Source organism: Vollenhovia emeryi, unplaced genomic scaffold, assembly GCF_000949405.1.
Source record: "Vollenhovia emeryi isolate VEMERY1.0 unplaced genomic scaffold, V.emery_V1.0 DF939271.1, whole genome shotgun sequence".
Classification (NCBI taxonomy): domain Eukaryota; kingdom Metazoa; phylum Arthropoda; class Insecta; order Hymenoptera; family Formicidae; genus Vollenhovia; species Vollenhovia emeryi.
Window position 1 is genome coordinate 218450 of NW_011967095.1, and position 19582 is coordinate 238031.

The 19582-nt window shown below is 44.7% G+C and overlaps 1 protein-coding gene across 1 annotated transcript in view; it reads left to right on the top strand.

The window, feature by feature from the left end:
- The window catches only part of LOC105559440 (GAS2-like protein 1), an 88105-nt gene that overhangs the window by 6641 nt on the left and 61882 nt on the right, over positions 1–19582 (top strand). The window contains exon 2 of the mRNA XM_012007716.1: positions 12171–12361. Coding sequence (XP_011863106.1) covers positions 12191–12361 — 171 coding nt within the window. The 5' untranslated portion in view covers positions 12171–12190. The remainder of the gene's footprint in view (positions 1–12170; positions 12362–19582) is intronic.

A 19582-nucleotide genomic window follows, 5' to 3' on the forward strand; every position in this document is an offset into this window, starting at 1 on the left:
TTTTAATACAGAAAATTTCTTGCGAAAAATATCACCTCAGCCGGGGTTTGAACCTGGACTTCCCTTCTCTCTAAGCGGGCGTCTGAGGCATTCAGTGGTCGAATTGATGAGACATTAAAACATAAAAATGTCTTTATGTTGACACTAATAGATAACAATAATCAAGTTTTTTAGTCGACATTAATCGGCCAGTGTTTCAACAGAAAATTTCTTGCGAAAAATATCACCTCAGCCGGGGTTTGAACCTGGACTTCCCTTCTCTCTAAGCGGGCGTCTGAGACACTCAGTGGTCGAATTGATGAGACGCCCGTCTAGAGAGAAGGGGAAGTCCAGGTTCCAACCCTGGCTGAGATATTTTTCGCAATAAACTTACTGTATTGAAACACTGGCCGGTTAATGTCGGCTAAAAAGCTTGATTGACGCTATATTAGTTTGTTATCTGACTTTCCGGACGTTATCGTGGACATTCGCGTCGGGAACGTTTCAACGACTTCTCTGTACGGGTAACGGGAAATTGATTGCTTCGGAATATTTAACGAAATCGTGCGCCGCGATCCGTTCGTACGCGGCTTCCAAACGGAAGTCGGACGTTAAATAAACGTGTAATGCAGAATCAATTAACGCTGACGTATAAGACGACGAAATGATGAATTCCGTATAAACCGCGCGTTAACCGCACGAAAACATGGGAGCCTAATAACCGGCTGACATATCCAGAAAATGATTAACCAACGGCCGACTCGAGCCAGCTTTATCTCGTCCCGCTCGGGAATATTCCGCCGATCGTAAAATCTCTAAAACGTACGCGGCCGCGTGCGTTGATGCAACAAATCTGCGGCCCGGGTAGAAAGAGAGAAAGGGATACACGCTGGATTTATCTCGCGGAGAAACATGAGGCCCTTACGCGGTTTGTAAAGGTTTAACGAAAAAAGCGCGGTCGAAACATCTCTCTCTGTCTCTCTCTTTTTCTCTCTCGCTCTCGTTCTCGCTTTCTCTCTCGATAATCCCATCTCTCGCTCGTGCTCGACGCCGGCTAGCAGATTGCAACGTATACCGAGCATCACGATTAATGAACGGCTGTCAACGGCGCAGCATCGCCGGAAAATCAGTTGCACGTGTATCGCGGGCTATACGCGCTGTCGAGATGCGTTTAGCGGGAGACGTGCCGCTGCTCCGTGCATCGGATTAAGTTGGATTTCAGTGCGTACGCGCGCCGTTCTCCTCTGATATCCCGCACGATGACAGCACGACCCTTAGAGCGATCGGGAAGCGTGTAATTTTTGCGCAGGGGGGGGGAAGTTTATGACGAAAACCGAGCCGCCAGTTTCGAAAGTGCGCGGAGGATGCCCGAGGTAGAGAAATTACGATGTCAGAGAAGAGCGAGGCGCGTCCTTCTTCTTTTCCTTTCTTATCCGGAGCATTGATTGTTTCAAGCGCCAATTTTTCTCCCGCCCCCGCGGATTCATCATCAATTTGGAATCGAAGCTCCCACGGCGCGGTCTTTTAGGGTCCTCGGCTGAAGGCGGGGACGCCGGCCTTTGCTCGCGGGTGTCCCTCGTGATTCAGACCTCGCGCGATTGTCAGTACACGTTTATGGAAATGGACCCCCGCGAAAGGGGGAGAAAAAGGAGCAGAGACGCGAGAGAGGCGCGGGGGAGGGCAATAAGTCCGGCCGAGGCGGGAGGTGATCAATCTCGGCGCGCTCGAAGGTAACTTTACGGGCCGGCGCGTAATGATAAACGACTTCGGAGCCGGTGCTCCGGACGTTATCGCGGCGCGTGGTCCAAGATATCGCGTTTCTCGTCGCCGTTGCAACGCCGGGCCATGCGCGACCATGCGCGACACGGATTTGCATTCGCGCTCGGCTACGCGCGCGGGCGTAGCCGGCCCGGCCGGCTCGTGTCGTCGTCCTCGTCGTCCTCGTCGTCCTCGTCGTCGTCGTCGTCGTCGGGAACAGGTTCATTCCGTCGTGCGGAATGAATGAAATCGTTAGGCGTTACGAACACGCCGACGCTGCGCGCTTATCGGCCCCCGGTATCGGTGCACGTTCGAGCGCAATTATGCGTCACGTAACTCGATGCGCGCTGCGCGCGAGAGGGAACAGGCGCCGGCTTACACATCCGGTTTCCCGGATATGCAGCGCCCATCGAGATGACCGCCGTACTGTCCGTTCAATGCGACGCTGCAATATCGTTCGTTACTGCAATCGCCAGTTTATTTCTCGACCACTTCGCGACGGACGATCTTTTCTTTCTTTTTCTTTTTCTGAATAATTGCACGCGAGATTTATTTTATCGGAGGATTGTGGGCAAGTTGATCGTTAAATTGTCGCGTATAGAGATCCAAATGTAATTTTCGTGCCGGAAATACTTGACTTTAGACGGGAAGGCGTAAACGACGCCGGCCTTACCAGTTTTGGTCGTGTTTGTTTTAGAGACACACATGCTGCGTGTACCGCGGTGTGTGTTTCGTACGGAGAATTGTGTTTAAACACTTCAACATCGTTATATATACTAGGAAGGAATTTTAAAGCAAACAGTCTCCTCGTACAAAGAAACGCTGTCATTCTTATGCCGCGCGAGTGGGCTTTTGATATCTCGACGACGATGATATCTCGAATCTCTTCCACCCCGCGACGTAATCATTACGGCTGCGCTGCCTCCCCCGAGCACCTTCTTCTCGGTACACGAAGAAACAGCACCTACGTGGATAATTGTAGAAGGTTTTACGACGCGATAGAAGCGGAGCGTTACAGTTCGCGCGGCGATAAATGTCCTGGAAAAAGTATCTCGCACGGTGATGTATTCGAAAGAGCCGTTTATGCCGCGTTGCGAAAACACTGTGCATATCTTATGCGCAGGCAAACAGATAATTCACGATATTTTATGAATAATGGAGGAACGGAATATGCACAGAGGGGGGAGACGTATTCATAAAATATATATGTCGGCCTACTTATATTTAATTAGAGAAGTTGGCCGAGTCCGACGAAGTTGACAGAACTCCGCGGATATCTCTTATTCTATGCAAATCGCTTATTCGTCGCCGTCTCTATGGCGGAGGGACAGTCCCGCGACTTAAATTTTCATCTCCCGTTGTTTCTCTCGCGTTGCAACCGCTGAAGCCTACTCTATTTATTATAATAATCTATATTTTATCAACGTCAGTGTTTCCTTGACCATACCTGGCATCTTTAATAATACAGAAAATTTATTACGAAAAATATTACCTCAGCCAGGGTTTCAACCTGGACCTCCCTACACTCTAGGCGGGCGTCTCACCAATTCGACCACCGAGGCATAGTTTTCGCAATAAATTTTCTGTATTATTAAAGATGCCAGGTATGGTCAAGAAAACACCGACGTTGTTAATTACCGCTGGCGACATTGAAGAATTCTGATTAGTTTTACATTTTATATTTCAATTGTGACAACTTTGATTTAAATACATATTATATTGTCAGCCTTTGTGCTCGTGAAAATTGGCCTCTTTCGATTACTTGTTGGTGTTAAATATAACGCGAGCGAAATTATTATTTAACCTATTTATAATAATCTTGGGTTGATGCATAAGTTCGTCCCGTTTTTAAACATTCGCACACTTTATATACGAATTCGATTTGCTATAATTATTATTTGCTATAGTTCTATTTGCTAATATTATGCTTTTTTATTTCCGAAAAGGCAAAACTGCTGTTCAGACTTAGAGAAAAATATGTTCTGTCAACATTCGAAGAATTTTATGAGAGTTTGTGGAAATTTTACCACACATTTTACTAGTAATCCCATACAGCACAGAAAGTTAAAATAAACGTTGCAACGTTGAATGAAGTATCAATGTCTTTTCTACGTTAAATCTAGGTTAATGTTTGTACATTAATTCTTTATATTGCTGCAACGTTGAAACAATTTTGAACAAATTATTATTTTTTGACACTCAAATACATACTTAAAAAATGTATAATTATGAAATGTATACGTATAATATTTTTGCAACGGTCAGAAGTTTTCTGAGCTAAAATTGGATTATTATTTTAGTGGAATAATTCAATTCCAGCACTTCCAACAGTTGTAAAAAATATTCTGCTAAACGGGACCAATGTTAACTCAATATAATTTAACAATGTTTTCTGCACGTTGAATTGAAACGTTTACAAGACATTACAATTCAGTGGACATTAGACGTTTTTGCAATATCTTTTCAATCGTTGAATCTACATTTCGTAACATTGATGCAATATTGCAGTGTTGTAATGGAACGTTTCTGAGACGTTGATTCGACATTTGTGTGCTATACGAGAATTGTACTTCGCTTACATTTTAGAATAAAATGTATGGCTACAAAATAGAATGTTTCTAAGCGAAGGACACATTGCAGACGGGCTTTACAACTTCTGTCGCGGGACGCATTTATCAAAAATGAAATGGACGCGTCTTATCGCGGCCGCGACTGATCGCGCGAAATCCTGGGACGTGGGACGACTCGAGGTGAAAAAAAAGGCCGAGAGGGGGAGGACATAGTTGATATTTAATGGACTGTAAAAGAGCAAATGACTGTTAATCGCGTCGGCGCGCCTCATTGCGCCTGCATGAAACGGGCATTATACGTCCCGGGCGCGGATTCGTTTTCTATATTTACCTTTCGCGAAATTATCACATCGGCCATCGCCCGTAATTGCGACGCAGCGAGACTTTCAATTTATCGCGATCTTGTTTTCCCTTAATAATATATCGGTGCTATCTTTGGTACGACGCAAGAATGTTGTCGTCGCATTGCCCGCGTGTAACGTAACATTACTTGAACGCGCGCGCACCATTAAATTGCGCGGCCGGCGGCGGCGGCGGCGGTCGCCGCCGCCGATCGAGCGCAACGCTCGCGCGCACGCCTCTCACATCTCGCGCATATGTATATCGCGCGCGGTATTTATAAATTGCAAGATTATAAAGGATCTAAACGCGAGATCGCCGGGACGCGGGGTAATGTAATAAAGCGTCCCGGAGATTGTTCGTAATTACTCGCGAGGTCTTGCCCAAGATGCGGGGATCTTGATACGGGACTTGCGAAAGAAACGCCGCCCCTGCGCGTAATTCCGCAAAGCGTCACCGCTCATGCGAGCATTGTATCACGCCGATTGCCGTTTACATAACGCGTCCTGCATAATATTTACCGTAATCGGACGATGAATGAGGGGAGGATGAATCGGATTGTACGAAGTTAACGCGCGCGCGCGCGCGCCCCAGAGAGAAATTATAGTAATAGAGCGTAAGAGTAACCGCTTCCTGGCGATTAGGTAGAGTTGGTAAAGTAAGTCGCAGAGATCGGGGGATCGTACGCGTCCGTAAGCGTCGCCGGGCGACTTGGACATTTAAATATATATTTTTTTTTTCTATTTAATTCGGCTCGGCCTTTAACTCTGTTCATCCGCTTTATCGACGCGATTGGTGGAGAAGGACGCGTTGAAAGATTTAAGGGAATGCCGGAGTCATTCTGCACTTTTTGCACCTTTGCTCCTAGAACCGTCAATTCGTGAAAACGTTTGTGTAATGGCCTGTATCCACGATGCTAGAAGTTGGTCCAAGTTCTAGTTCCAAGAAATGTGTAGCCAATCAACGTGCAGCTTTTATTGAGTAGCTGCAAGTTGATTTCTCGAAACGAGATCTTGGATCAAGTTCTAGCATCCTGGGCACAGGTCTTTGTGCACAGACCGACAGTGTTCCATTAATCGGGGCTACATCAGAGAACAGCGTGGTATCATTGAAATTAGGTTTAGAAGCCTAAACAAAAAGTCTATTCATCTCGAATAGGTGATGGGTTCGAAAGGTGTAGAATGATTCCAGCATCCCCTTAACGCGCACGTCGCTTTTTCCTAGGTTTCGCGCCATTTCGTTCACCGTCGAACGCGACCTCGCTGCTTTTTCGCCACGCGAGACGTCCGCCGCGGGAAAGGGTTTCCACTCGCTCGTCGGCTCCTTATTATTCCATCGAGCGGCGCAAAAGGGACGGAATATTAACGAGCTGCCTGCCCTACGGATATCGCGCGCACGTTCGTTCCCTATGAAAGAGCGCGTACGTAAGTTTACCTACGTGAGCGTACTCTAAAGGCGCGCTACACCTGGCGTAACGGTGCATCGCGGCGCGTCTACGCGATGTCACGGGGGAGCCGCGTACGCGGATAAGACTCGGGAGCGCGCGATTATACTCTCGTGGGAGATCGAGTTCGTCTTAACGTCAATCCGGTACGTCTTCGCTTCGATATCCCACACGTTCCGATATTTCCCCCCCCCCTTCCCCCGATTGCGATACAAAAATGTTATTTCAACGCTCTATAAATTCCGCGTCCTATAAATTTCAGCGAGACTCGGGTTTCAAGTTTCGGGCTTCGAGGCTCGAGTGACGGGGCTGTAATTTCAGATGTCGACTTTATTAGTATCTGTCACAACGGAATTTCGCGTCTGGAAAAAAAAAAGAAATACACGCCAGTTACGTCGATGCCGCGTAAATCGTGAAAAGCTACGGCTGCGCCGTGAGCGAAATCAGGTTGACAACGTTAACGTTCGATAATCGACATCTGTGTTACTCGGGCGTCAAAGTGGGAAACGCGCCTCGTTATTTAGCGCTCGCAGCGTTATCGATTATTCATCGCGGGGCCGTGTTGCAGAAACACGTAAAATCCCGTTAGCCGCTTTGCGAAATAAAGGAGGACGCTATCAATTCGCGAACGCGCCTTTCGCCTGGCTGCGCGCGAGGATAGCGCGCGCGTGTTTAAGGATTAAATTCCACGGTGCATCCGCGCGCATCCCTAATAGATTCCTCGGCGCTGCGCCGACATTTATGAAAGCCGCCACCGGACGAACTCTCCGTGAAGGTGCAACGACACGTTCTACACGCCCGCAACCCCGCTGTGATTCAGCAACTGCCGCCTTCGCCCTTTCGCGGGTGGCGATAAAAAGCCGCAAATTAGCTCGTAAATTAGCCACCAGTCGCCCACAGACGCTCGCTCGTTTTTCACCGACCGCAGCGTGTATCGTCGAGCGCGTTTGAACTTACCCTCCGCTTCATAACAACGTAATTTTACAGTAGATATTTATAGAAGCGAAGTGCATTTCGATAACGCGTCGCGTCGCGCAACAAATTGTGACTTCGGTAACTAATTAAAATCATTAAACTGTAGAGTAAACACGCCACTCGTTTTATCGAGTCCGCTGCGTATCTGGATACGGAATTCCATGGAAATACGAGATAAGCGTATCATAAATTATTATCGCGCGCGTTCACCGAAGGAGGATCGATAAGGCGTTGCTCGAGCTGCTCGTTCCAGACGGGCCGTTTCCGCGGACCGCGGATCGGTCCGTCCAGACCCGCTTTTAAACTTTGGCATTTCCCATCGCTGCATGCAAAAAGGCCGAATCAGACTAGCAATTGACGACATGCAGATTGGATTGGGTTTGACGATTGGCGATTGTCTTCTAGCCAATGAGAGTAAAGGCAGCGATTTAATCGACTCTCACTGGCTAGAGGACAATCGTCAATCGCCAATCCGAATTTGAGACGGCAATTGCTAGTCTGATTCGGCCTTTAGGGCTTGAGCAGAAAGATCGTCATAAGTATTTACGATTCCGTAGTAAGACGCAAGTCTATGTCGGAGGTCAACGCACAAAGAATTGTCGAAGACGTATGTCGCATTCGTCGCATCGCAAGGCGACGCACGTCTACGACAATTCTTTGCACGTTGACTTCCGACACCGAGTTAAGTTTTACGACAGAATCGTAACTGCTTATTATTCCGTCGTAAGACGTAAGTCAGTGTCGGAAGTCAACGCACAAAGAATTGTCGTATGCCTGGCGACGCAATACAAGGGATGCGACATACGTCCACGACAACTCTTTATGTGTTGTCTTCCGACACCGACTTGAGTGCTACGACAGAATCGTAACTGTTTATGATTCCGTCGTAAGTCAGTGTCGGAAGTTAACGCACAAAGAATTGTCGTAGACGTATGCCTCGCGACGCAATGCGAGAAATGCGACACACGTCTACGACATTTCTTTGCGCTGACTTCCGACACTGAATTAAGTCTTACGACAGAATTGTAAACGGTTACGACAATCTTTCTGCTCAAGCCCTAAGGCTGGCATTACATTTGTCGTACGACAAACTTTTCAAGAGTGTTGATTGGCTGCAGGACAGAGATGTTGTCGAGTATTTAGAAATTTTCTATCTTGCAGCCAATTAACGCGCTTAAAAAATGTGTCGTACGACAAATGTAATAATGCCCTAATAACGCGGTACTCGCGATGTCGCAGTGCAGACGACGCGGGCGTGTGTCGCTCGAGGCGAGACGCGCGCGAGCGAGAAGTGCGCGCGTGCGGGAAACGCGATACGATGACATTTCGCAGTTACCTTTCGCAAACCGTAATCCTGCGCTGACGGTATCGCCGGCCCGGCGAACGTATCCCTCATCTCTCGCCTTCGCCGTCTGCTCCCGCGTCCCCTTTACGCGCTAATTCCTTTCCCGTGTCCTCCGATCTCTCTTCATTTCCTTCCCTCCTTTTCCCCCATTCCGTCGTCTTTCGCACAAAGCTGTAGACGTTAATAAATTGTAAGCTCGAACGCGCGGGGATGGGAAGTGCCGGCTCCGAAGCCGCCGCGTCCATCTTCATTTGTGGGCTCCTTCGGAAAAATCGGAGTCGACATTTCCTCGTCCCGAGGTTCGATTGGGCGACGGCATATTTTATTCTTTATTTATTCTTTAAACTCCGAGCTCCGTGCTCCGATGTTAACTCTGCTAAGTAAATTTTTGTCGTGCGTTTTATTACTACGAGATTTTTAGTTTCTGTCCTGAAAGACGAGTCTCAGGTCAGTTTTGGTTAATCCCCGAGTTATGGGGAGTCCAGACCGCGTGGAAACATGGTTTTGTGGGGTCCCGTGAATGGAGTGTTTTGTCGCGGTCGGATATTATGTCGGCGGCGCGCCTGCGACGGATCATTTCCCACGACTATCTCCTCCTCTTAGACGCATGCCGGTGGTCGGAAAATTAGGATGTTTCGGTAACGAAAGGGGATAATTAATTTCGCGCACTTGTCCATAGCCTCCAAATTGTTGGGAGGAAAAAGTAAGGATTCCGTTGTCCCAAAAACGCATGGCGTGTGAAAAGTGTGAGAAACGTGTAAACTGATATTACGGCAGAGAATGCAATGATAGAGATACATGGAGAGAATTTTCTGTTAAAATTTACCCTAAAACTAGACAAACGAGAAAAATAAGCTAATAAAATAAAATAATTCCTACTGGGCATTAGTAGGCATTTTTTGGGCATTAATTTGGGCATTAGGCCTTGCTGGGCATTATTAAAAAAAAGATAAAACAAGATAAATGAGAAAAATAAGATAATAAGATAAAGTAATTTCCACTGGGCATTAGTAGGCATTGGTGTACGACGTGTACGTGATTTTGGTTGAACGGTTTACCCCTCGATAATTACTAATAAAATGTATAATATAAAATTAAAAAAAACTCCTATAAAATTCTCCGAAATGTCAAGTTGTCCACGATTACATGATTCTCAGGGTGAATTTTACGTGAAAATTCTCTCCGTGTAGTTGAACGCGGAAATGACTAAATTTTCGACGACGGATTTTTGCCGGAATGCGCAAGCCGATTTCCTCCGCTCATTCGCGCAGATCGACACGCGAGCATTCTGAAATTTATTGGCGGTCGCCGATCCCGCGGCGGTTGTCGCGGACTTCCTTGCGAATCCGACAACGTAGTCAAACGCCATTAATTCAACCGTGCCCGTTCGGCCGGGGTGCAATGTCTACTCATTAATCCGCCGCGACGCGCGCGGCGTAGGCTTATTTATCAAATACCAGAGTCCCGTTCGTCACCGAGATTTCCATTCAGTGAAACTCGAGCGCGCCGAGACGTTGTCCCGCGACGCGACGCGCTATTCAGTCGCCGCATCGGAGCTGACCGTGTCTTACAATGAGTTCACTTGCGACACTCCGGCGAGCTCTCGGGCTCCCGATATTACCTGTACATTACTCTACGAGTCGCGCACAATGCTGTTGATGGAGATTTATATACACTCTCCGTGGAAACGTAGGAACAAAATGACTCGATGGAACGTACGTGGACATACGTGAAGCGTGCTTGTTCGTTCAGAAATGACATAAATATGTAATTGAACGGCAGAATGCGAAAGATATCGAACGAATGTGATCCAATTCTTTGGCACTCGTTATTACCTAAAGGAAGAATGTATCGCTGCTCTCTAAAAGTCTCTGTTTTCAGTGACAATCTATTGATTGACTTTCAGAGAGTGCATTTTGTTCGTTGAGAAAATCCATGTATATTTATTTATATGTAATCTCGGACTGATTAGCCAGGTGGAGAGTCTAGTCTAGTTCAGTTGTCTACTAGACAACTGAACCTTCTGTTTCGAGATGAGGAGAAAATAGCTTTTGAAAAGAAGAAACTTTACGTAATACACACGATTCAAGTTAAGCACGTACTTTAATAACAAAGTTCGCAGATGGAATTTATCTAAGTTTTCCCATTAATCTGCACCGCGTACAATCGTGATTTTCATGGGGGAGTATCATGGCAGAATGCAATGAGCATATACATGTCCATATGGGGTGGTTGTATGACGAGCATGGGGGGAGGGGGGGAAAGTATCGCGGGGATGACCGCGCCATTGTCAACAGCGACACCCGGAGTGGCCATTGTCTGGCGGAGCCCCGCGATTTTTATTCATCGGCTGTTTATAATCTGCCTCTCGCATCTGCGAAATAATGCCCGCGGATTTGCATACGCAACGGTATCCAGACGTGGAAATATCGCGTGAGAAAACGAATCGGGGCCCCGTTAGCGGCGCATTGCAATTCCCGTGCGTGGCGAACGCGGCTTTCGTCGGGGCGATTAATAATCGTTGATCATGATCCCGGGATATTTTAAAACTTGAAAAATCATGACAATTTAACCGACCGCATATTGAACGCAACTTTGATGCAGTATATGCAGCGATATACAATTGAATTGAATATTAAATGTAAGCGAGATTTATATAGATTTTTTAAAATTCTACTGTATTATATCTTTGCATTTAAGATGTGTACATGGCCAAGTGTCGAGTAAAGGCAGAGAGACAGAGAGGAAAAGTAAAGTTTATAGAAAAATAATTGACAAGAAATTAATTAGAGACGAGAAGTTAATAATAAAACGAGATAAATACAAATAAGGAAAATTATTATTATTTCAAGACTTGAAAAATCGTAAAAGCTTAATCGACCGCATATTGATCGCAACTTTGATGCAATATATAAATGCAGTGATATATAATTTAATTGACTATTAAATGCAAGCGAGATTTATATAGATTTTTTCAAATTCTACTGTATTACATCTTTGCATTTAAGATATGTACATCGCCAAGTGTCGAGTAAAGAGAGAGAGAGAGACAGAGAGGAAAATTAAAGTTTATAGAAAAATGATTGACAAGAAATTGATTAGAGAAAAGAAGTTAATAATAAAACGAGATAAATACAAACAAGGAAAATAATCGTTATAATTAATTGAAAAGTTACAGAGTTAGAGGGGTAAAGAGAGTTGATAAAATTTTTAAAGGCTTTTAAGAGAGAATTTTAGAAATCTGAAAATTATGCTGAAAGATTTCCCCATATCCCAGCTGTGAGCAACCAGTAAAAGATCCCATTTGGTCCTTTAGGATCCACGTGGGTCTTAAAAGGTGCGGAAGTCCTTTGTCAAGAAAGTATCTAACAAAGTCGTTTCAGTTCACGCCGAACACTCTAAATAACCGAATGTGAAAAAGTGTATGTGTCGCTGAGCTCCGAAATCGAGAGTATAAAATATGATATAAAACGATGTACAAATATAACGCGATGCACCTTATTGAGTTACGCGATATTCAATTTTTGAAGCAAATGCTATAAATTAACGGCAATTTAAAAGAGCGCTCAAATATCTATTTAGAGTTGGCGATAGAAGAGTTTTTTCAAATAAAAAAGAAAGGAGGACGAGAGAAAAAAATATAAAGGAATGAATAATTCTCGAATAAATAAAGGAATGAATAAATTCTCTAAAGAGGCAAACGTTTATGTAATAACTTGACGTCTAAAAATTTAATATATTATTTAACGTCTAATTCCAGTTTCCGAGTCGTTAAAAATCATGTCGGTGCTACTGGAAGGGCGGTCGTACAGGCCGTTCAAATCCTCGGAGGAGTACCTGGTGGCGATGAAGGAGGACCTGGCGGAATGGTTGAACGCCCTGTATCCGGAGCTAAGGATCAATCTCGACAATTTCATGGACAGACTGGACACGGGCGTCGCTCTATGCAAAGTGAGTGTGTGTCACAATGATTTGCCTGTCAACTTACAACTATCGCGGAAGCACGATTGTCCGTGCGGTTTAGCAGCTCGTTGCCAGCGCACGCCGTAACGAGGCGATCGTTATCGCGCGCGCGACTTATCGCCGTCGAAAAATTTCCCCTCGCCATCGAGATATGCCCATTGACCTCGATTCTAGAACACGGTTGTCACGGCTCTCCCGCACACGTTTCGCGTTTATTTTCTCGCCGGTCCGTAAACATCCGCCTATACGGAGTACCGCGAAAGTACGGCTACATTACATTAGCGGCGCGGTTTCTTCAGAATCGCGCGTCCCATTCTGCGCACCCTCGAAAAGGATTTCTGTTACCGAGACCAAAAATATCCTTGACGCATTTATATTTCTCACAACCTCATTTAGTACAAAAAGAAAGTCACTAATTCTTATTCTCCTCTGGCGAATTAAGAAAGATTGACTTTTGAGACGAGAGTAACCTGTATAAATGTAAGTTTATTTATTCTTGCGTTTGGAATAAATATTTCCTCCATCTTACAACGCACGAAATTGGCACCGCGATATTCGACAAAAGACGATACGTACTATCATTTTATTCTAGATTTTAGAATTTTTCATTTAAGATTAAAATATTCCTTTCTCTATAATAAATATGATCGGCGCTATATCGATCCTATTTTACGATACAATCAAGTGTAATAGCATTGGATCCGGAAATTTTTTCTGTGGGTGCGGCGGGTCGCTATTCGAGGCGACACAAGCTGTAAATCTGTAACTCTGAATATTACTAGCGATGTTGTTTATGTTATACGGGCGATCGGATGCGAATGCGAGTGTTAAATGCACGGGAGAAACTTCGGTCATGCTAAGTTAGGTTGTTAAAAGTTCGGATATGAAGTTTCCTGTCGAAAACGCTCGCGTCATTCACAAGCACACGCGGCACGCGCTAAAGATGCATCAAAGCTGCACGTGTGCATCGCGACAAGGAGGAAGAAGGACGCCGGGTGACGTCGAGCGGAAGCTCTTCGTCCTGCGTGGCGTGAATTATGATTGAGCTTAATGCGAGTGGGAAGAACGAGGAGTAAAGAGTGCGCGTCGTTAAAGAATATTTTTATCTCCCCGGTCGTTTCTCCACATCCTTGTTAGAACGTCATAAATATTACCGTCTAATAATGAAAATTCGCGCACGAGTTATAAATCGACAAATAACTTTCGTCTCATTAATTCTATAGTCTTTTAGAAACCCATTTTCTCCTGTCAACCTGATAACTGAAGGTGGATTTAATATCAGTAATCTCTCTAATAGCAACTTAATACCAGACAATCTCTACTAAAAGTAAGCGTTTCCTTCTTTAATTATTTCAATGGTATAAATTTTACTCATTTACATTTTTAAGAATCAACGCTCGAATGGTACGCGTGTATTCTCTCTCTCTTTCTCTCTCTCTTTTTCTCTCTTACATAAATGCCGTAAAAATGTATTTTTCCGCGTGGCACGTAATGGGGAATATAGATGTCTACTTAAGCGAAGTTGAAATTATGCGTGTGACAGCGCGCACATGTTACTTTTTCGTCAATAAGCGACAACGGGTAAAACCTGTATGCTAAAATCACTGGCTCTTATTGACGTGCGGCGTCGAAAGAGAGACAGAGAGAGAGAGAGAGAGAAAAATAAGAAAAAGAACAGAGTACTCGCGCGTACAACCTGTATCTCCCACACGAGCATGCCACTCGACATGCAGCGGCGGATAGAGTAGTCATTCGTAGCGTGACCGATCGGCTGTCGACGGTGTACACGGTCAGCTTATTAGCTCGGGCATTATTAAAGCAATTTTAACGAGTCATTAAGGGCACGGCAAATTGGAGCGTTTAAAAAAAATACGGGACACAATGAGTAATGGTTTAATTACCCGATTAATGCCGGCCGGCAATCGCGACGCTCTTGTGCCCGGACCACGAGCGCGCGCGCGCGCGCGCGGAAATTACGGGCCCTGAGATTCGCGAGCGCGTCCGTACGCGATCGCGAGCCCGGGGATAAGTGCCGCGATAGAGCACGCGGCGAATATTATCGGTTGATTCATTGCCGGGAACGCGAGAGAGGAGAGGGAGAGAGAGCGAGCCGTGCGTCAATAATAATGCGCCGTTATTAATGCGCTAATTAAAATTTGCTCTTCGATAGATGACTTTCCAATGCCGTTGGATTCTTATATACTTTTATTACCGCCGTTCTATCCCGCGGTCCGTAATGGTTCCCGGAACGATACCGCGCCCGGATCAATCGCGATCCGGCGTCCGTGGATCGGCCCGCTCGGAGGCCCCCGAGTCGACTTTCACTGATCCGCCGACGACGATCCACCGCGGCCGCTCGAGTCGACCGAAACGAGCTCCATTCATCGCCACGGGCCCCGTCGAGCACGCCTATAATGTGCCCCATTGGGCCCCGCGACGGGTATCCGATCGGGCGCGGAGCGCGACGGCTCGTATAAATGCCGGGATATCGGCCGGACCGCGCGCGTTATTAGCGGCGGCGCGCCACCATCGTCGTTATAAATTTATGCCGGGGAAATATTTAGAGTAGGCAGAGGACGATAAAACCGCGGCAGCTCGCGTTCGCGGTGCGTGCATACGCGCTCCCTTATGTGCCAACTCGGAGAAAGTCGCCGGTGCATCGAGTGCATGCGCCTAAAGTCCGATTCAGGCTTGCGATGAGGCAACGGTGCGATCTTTAGATTGCATCAACGTTAGGATTGGATTATTAACGTTAACTTCGTGCGTACGGCCGCCGGATTTCGAGGGAAACGAGAGACCACGAGGGACAATAATAATAAAAAAGAAAGCAAGGGAGGAGAGATTAAAAAGAAAATCGAATGCGCGGCAGTGTGCAATTTAAATCTGATTGAGAGCAGTTAAGTGATGATCGAAAAGCGAAACGGCAAGTCCCGGGATTCAGCGTCGGACACGTTCGAGCCGTGGAACGAGGCGCGAGGCGTTTCAGCCTGAATCGGGCCTAAGGATTACGGCGGTTCTCGAGGTGAGGTACTGGAATTTCTTACCTGCGGCAGGGGGGTAGATTGGGTTGCAGCAGAAACACGCGTGGCAGGGGAGGGAGCGGTTGCTTTTGCATGTATCGACTTTACGAGCCGTGACGAGTGGCGAGACGGGGAGCATAATAAGGCGCGCGACGAGGAGCGATAAGGAATCCTAGTGCTCTCGATACCGGCACTTCTGGGGGCTCTCCTCTACTTTTCCCTCCCTTTTCTATCGTTCGCGGTCAATTTTTGCAGACCGCGAGCTCTTTTTTTTTTATACCCACGGCGGGGGAGACGCGCAAGCGCCTGCACGCGGTCGCAGCTCGCTGTACGCGACACGCAGCGATAGACTCGAGGGACATTTAAGCCCATTCGAATCGCTTGAATTCTCCGTTTCCCCATTGTCTTTTTTAACAACAATTTCTTTTGTTACGCACAACGACGTGGTTTACGTAGTGTTGCTTTCGACGTTAATTTACGTTACTTGAGGAGATGAAAACTTAGTTTCCTGAAGACTTTCTTTCCGCTTGGAGAATAATATTTAATACCAAATTCACTGAATAATAAACTCACGGATAACGATGACTCGCTTGTCTACGAATTTTTCTCGTCTTCTTATTTCGTCGTTAATTTCTTTTCTTTTTACTAGATGACTAATTAGTAATTTTAATCTCTTATTCTTTGTTGATTTGTTACTTGAAAAGGACCTGAAGTAAGGTCGAAAACGTTGCAACGAATTCAATAAACAACATCAGTGATTTTTATGGACCGTATCTGGCAATTTTAATAATACAGAAAATTTATTGCAAAATAAAATTTTCTGTAATATTAAAAGTGCCCAGATACGGTCAATAAAAATCACCGATGTTGTTAATTACTGCTGGCGATTTTTAAGAATATTCTCATTAGTTGAATTCAATAAAATTTGCCAGTTGGGTTGACAATAGGCTCACTTTTTTAATGCTAAATATTATACTTTACAGTATATTTGATACTGACGGCTTCGTATGTCTATCATAACGAATATATACTGTTTCTAATTACATATAGATATGTAATAGTTTTGGAGACCTGTATTTTGACGTGATATACTTCTACGGCGGATTATAGAGATGAAATTTGAATATTGCGTTCACAGATTCCCGAAAAATCGTCACGAAGAATGGGTACTATTTACTGTCAAATAATTTGTACGCCAGTGAATCTTGGCAATGGCAAACAGTGAACTTTTCGCATTACAATTAATTAAAGAAACGCCTTTCGCTAAACCGTCCGAAAATAACCCTGACGGCTCGGTGAATTCTGTGACGTACAGAAGGAGGCCTTCGGTTATGATCAAGTAGCCGCGCGAGGAGCGATTTTCAAAGCAAATTCGAGAATGGCACTTGTCATGCGGTTAAAGGTCGACAGGCAATCCATATTAATCACGATCGCGCGATATCCCGAAAGCGAAAGGAGCCCAGGAGCGACGGCTCGCGGCCTTTCCTGTCGGAAATGACAAATACCGGGCGCCCTGATGGACCTTATATAGAGATCGTCTGGTGCTATATCCGAGCGTGGCTGTGCCACGCGTAATATCGATCCAGAGGTATTAACTTCAATTATGTCACGAACATTCAATGAAGATAATCGATCTCTCCATCTTATGTCTGTTTTGGACGTGTCTTACTTTCAAGAGTAAAAATCTCAAGACGCGGCGTTGTGTACAAAGTGAATAAATAATTTTTAAGTTATTTCTTTTCTTCACGATGCCGCGTCTCGAGAGTTTTACTCTCAAGAGTGGGAACATTCTACGTGCTACTTTTAAATAGTGCACAGCTCGTAGCGCGAAGATTTTCTCGCAAGGACACCGAGTCAATGCTGTTTCGCACCGCTTCGATAATCCCACAACCACCTTTATATAAAGAAGAAGAAGAGCGGGAAGAGCCTTCTTCTTATCTGGATTATGTCGCGGAATTCCAGGCGATGCGCGACGTGCGCGATTAATTGACCGCAATTCTGGCCATCTGCTTTTTTTCGCTCGCTTCTCTCTCCCTCTCTTTCTCATTCGGAATTAGAATTTATGACGGGCATTATATCGGGCGCATCCTGATGCCTGTTCCGTGCAGACCTCAAAGTCTGTTTAAGCAAGTCAGTTCAATCGTGAAAGCGGATAGTAATCAGACTTTAAAAGAGTACGAAAAGTTTTTTCGTTAATAAAAATATTCTTTCCCACGCTCACGTTTCAGACACTAAATAAAATCCATGTGTCGCTTTGACGTGAAATATTTGAGATAACGCGGTGTAGTTTGAGGTGATATAATTTTAGAAGCAATAGTGAATCGACATTAATATACAAATGCAATTATCTTACAATTTCCTGCAGATAATAGCGAATTCGGCAGGTAGTGCGCACTGAGTGCGCAACCAAGACTTGTTCAGTCTACTCTTATATTTATGATCATCTTAAGTACATGTCCGAAAACTATTTTTAGCCAAAAACCTGATCCGTACGAATGCTGTACAGATCATTTTACTGGCTATGAAGTATTTCAAAAAGTATTTAAGGCGATCCTTATGCAGTAAAAAAAAGTGTGGTCAAATGTTAAATTTTTCTTGTGTTACCAAGATTTGATTCTTGGTCAATTTAAAATAAAAAGTAATTTGTCACTCACTGATACGATTCGCAACAGCAGAGTTGTACATCGTCAACTATATATGTTAAACTGTAAAAATACAAATAGGTAGATGATTACTATAGACTAATTATGTAAAATCGAAATGATTGTATTAAATATGCTTTCTATGTTTATATTTAAAAAACAGGGATTTATTAAAATAGTTATATAGAATACTGAAAAAGTCTTCCTTTTAAATATAAACTCACAAAATCGTATGGTTTTGTCTCTAACACTTATTCAAATTCTCGTTCGAGTAATTTGATTAAATAAAATAAAAACACAGAACAGATGCCTTATTTTGCACAAGTAGCAAATAACGTAAAAATGTAAGACACTCACCTCACCGATTTCTCCGCTGTTGCCCGATGCCTCCTTGGCCTGCTCCTCCTCTCAGATTTCCTTGTTGCACTCACACCGACACTCACTCGCGAAAATCATCGATCGCGCGAAATTTCGGACACTCCCGTACGCGATGTGAAATACCGCGAAACGCACGAAATATTATTAACAAATATCGCGTGACTTTCTATATACAAATTACTCAAACTAACAACTTGCATCCCTGATTCAGAAGAATAGGACAATGGATAAATCACTTTTGAATTGACGATATAAAACACAATGCGAGCATCGGGAGCATAATCTGCGGTAAAGAAGTAGTCATTAGTCCGCAACGAAACGATACATTGATATTTTAGATGAGTTAGTCTCGTGAAATATCTATGTATACGTTGATAAAGAGCCGCCGTCTCAACATGCAATTAGTTTCTCATTATAAGTCGTAGAAACTTAATGATTAATCGAGGAACGTTACTCGTTACTGATAAAGGTGTACAAATCGATAGCGTTTTATCCCTACATTCGTCGCGATCGAGTCTTGGAAACCGATAACGCAAAAGTAATACCACGCACGGAGCGACTCTCGCCACTGCCTGCCGGCTCGACGTTCGGCGAGCGAGTGATAGCGGCGGCGACCTTCAGGTAAACAATGGCCCGCGTAACGTCGTACGATACCGCGCCGAGAAAAAAAACAACAACGAACGTTGAGCGTTCGTTGTCCCGCGTACGAAATTGAAAATTCTGTACTTAAGGGGATGCTGGAGTGATTCTGCACTTTCGCACCTTTTGCACTTAAAACTGTCTGTTTCGTGGAAAGATTTGTGTAATACACAAATTAAATGGCACGTGTACAGATGATCGAAAGCAGCTTGCTATTCCGGCTAAATTAAAGAACAATATGACATCACTGAAACTAAGTTTGTAAGTCTAATAAAAAATAATAGTGAGCAACACATACATACAGTACATGTAGTATGTGTGTTGCTCACTATTATTTTTTATTAGACGTACAAACTTAGTTTCAGTGATGCCATATTGTTCTTTCATTTGGCCGGAATAGCAAGCTGCTTTCGATCTGTACACGTAAGCCATTTCATTTGTATATTACACAAATGTTTCCGCGAACTGACAGTTTTTAGGTTAGAAAGGTGCAAAAGTGCAGAATCACTCCAGCATCCCCTTAATATGTT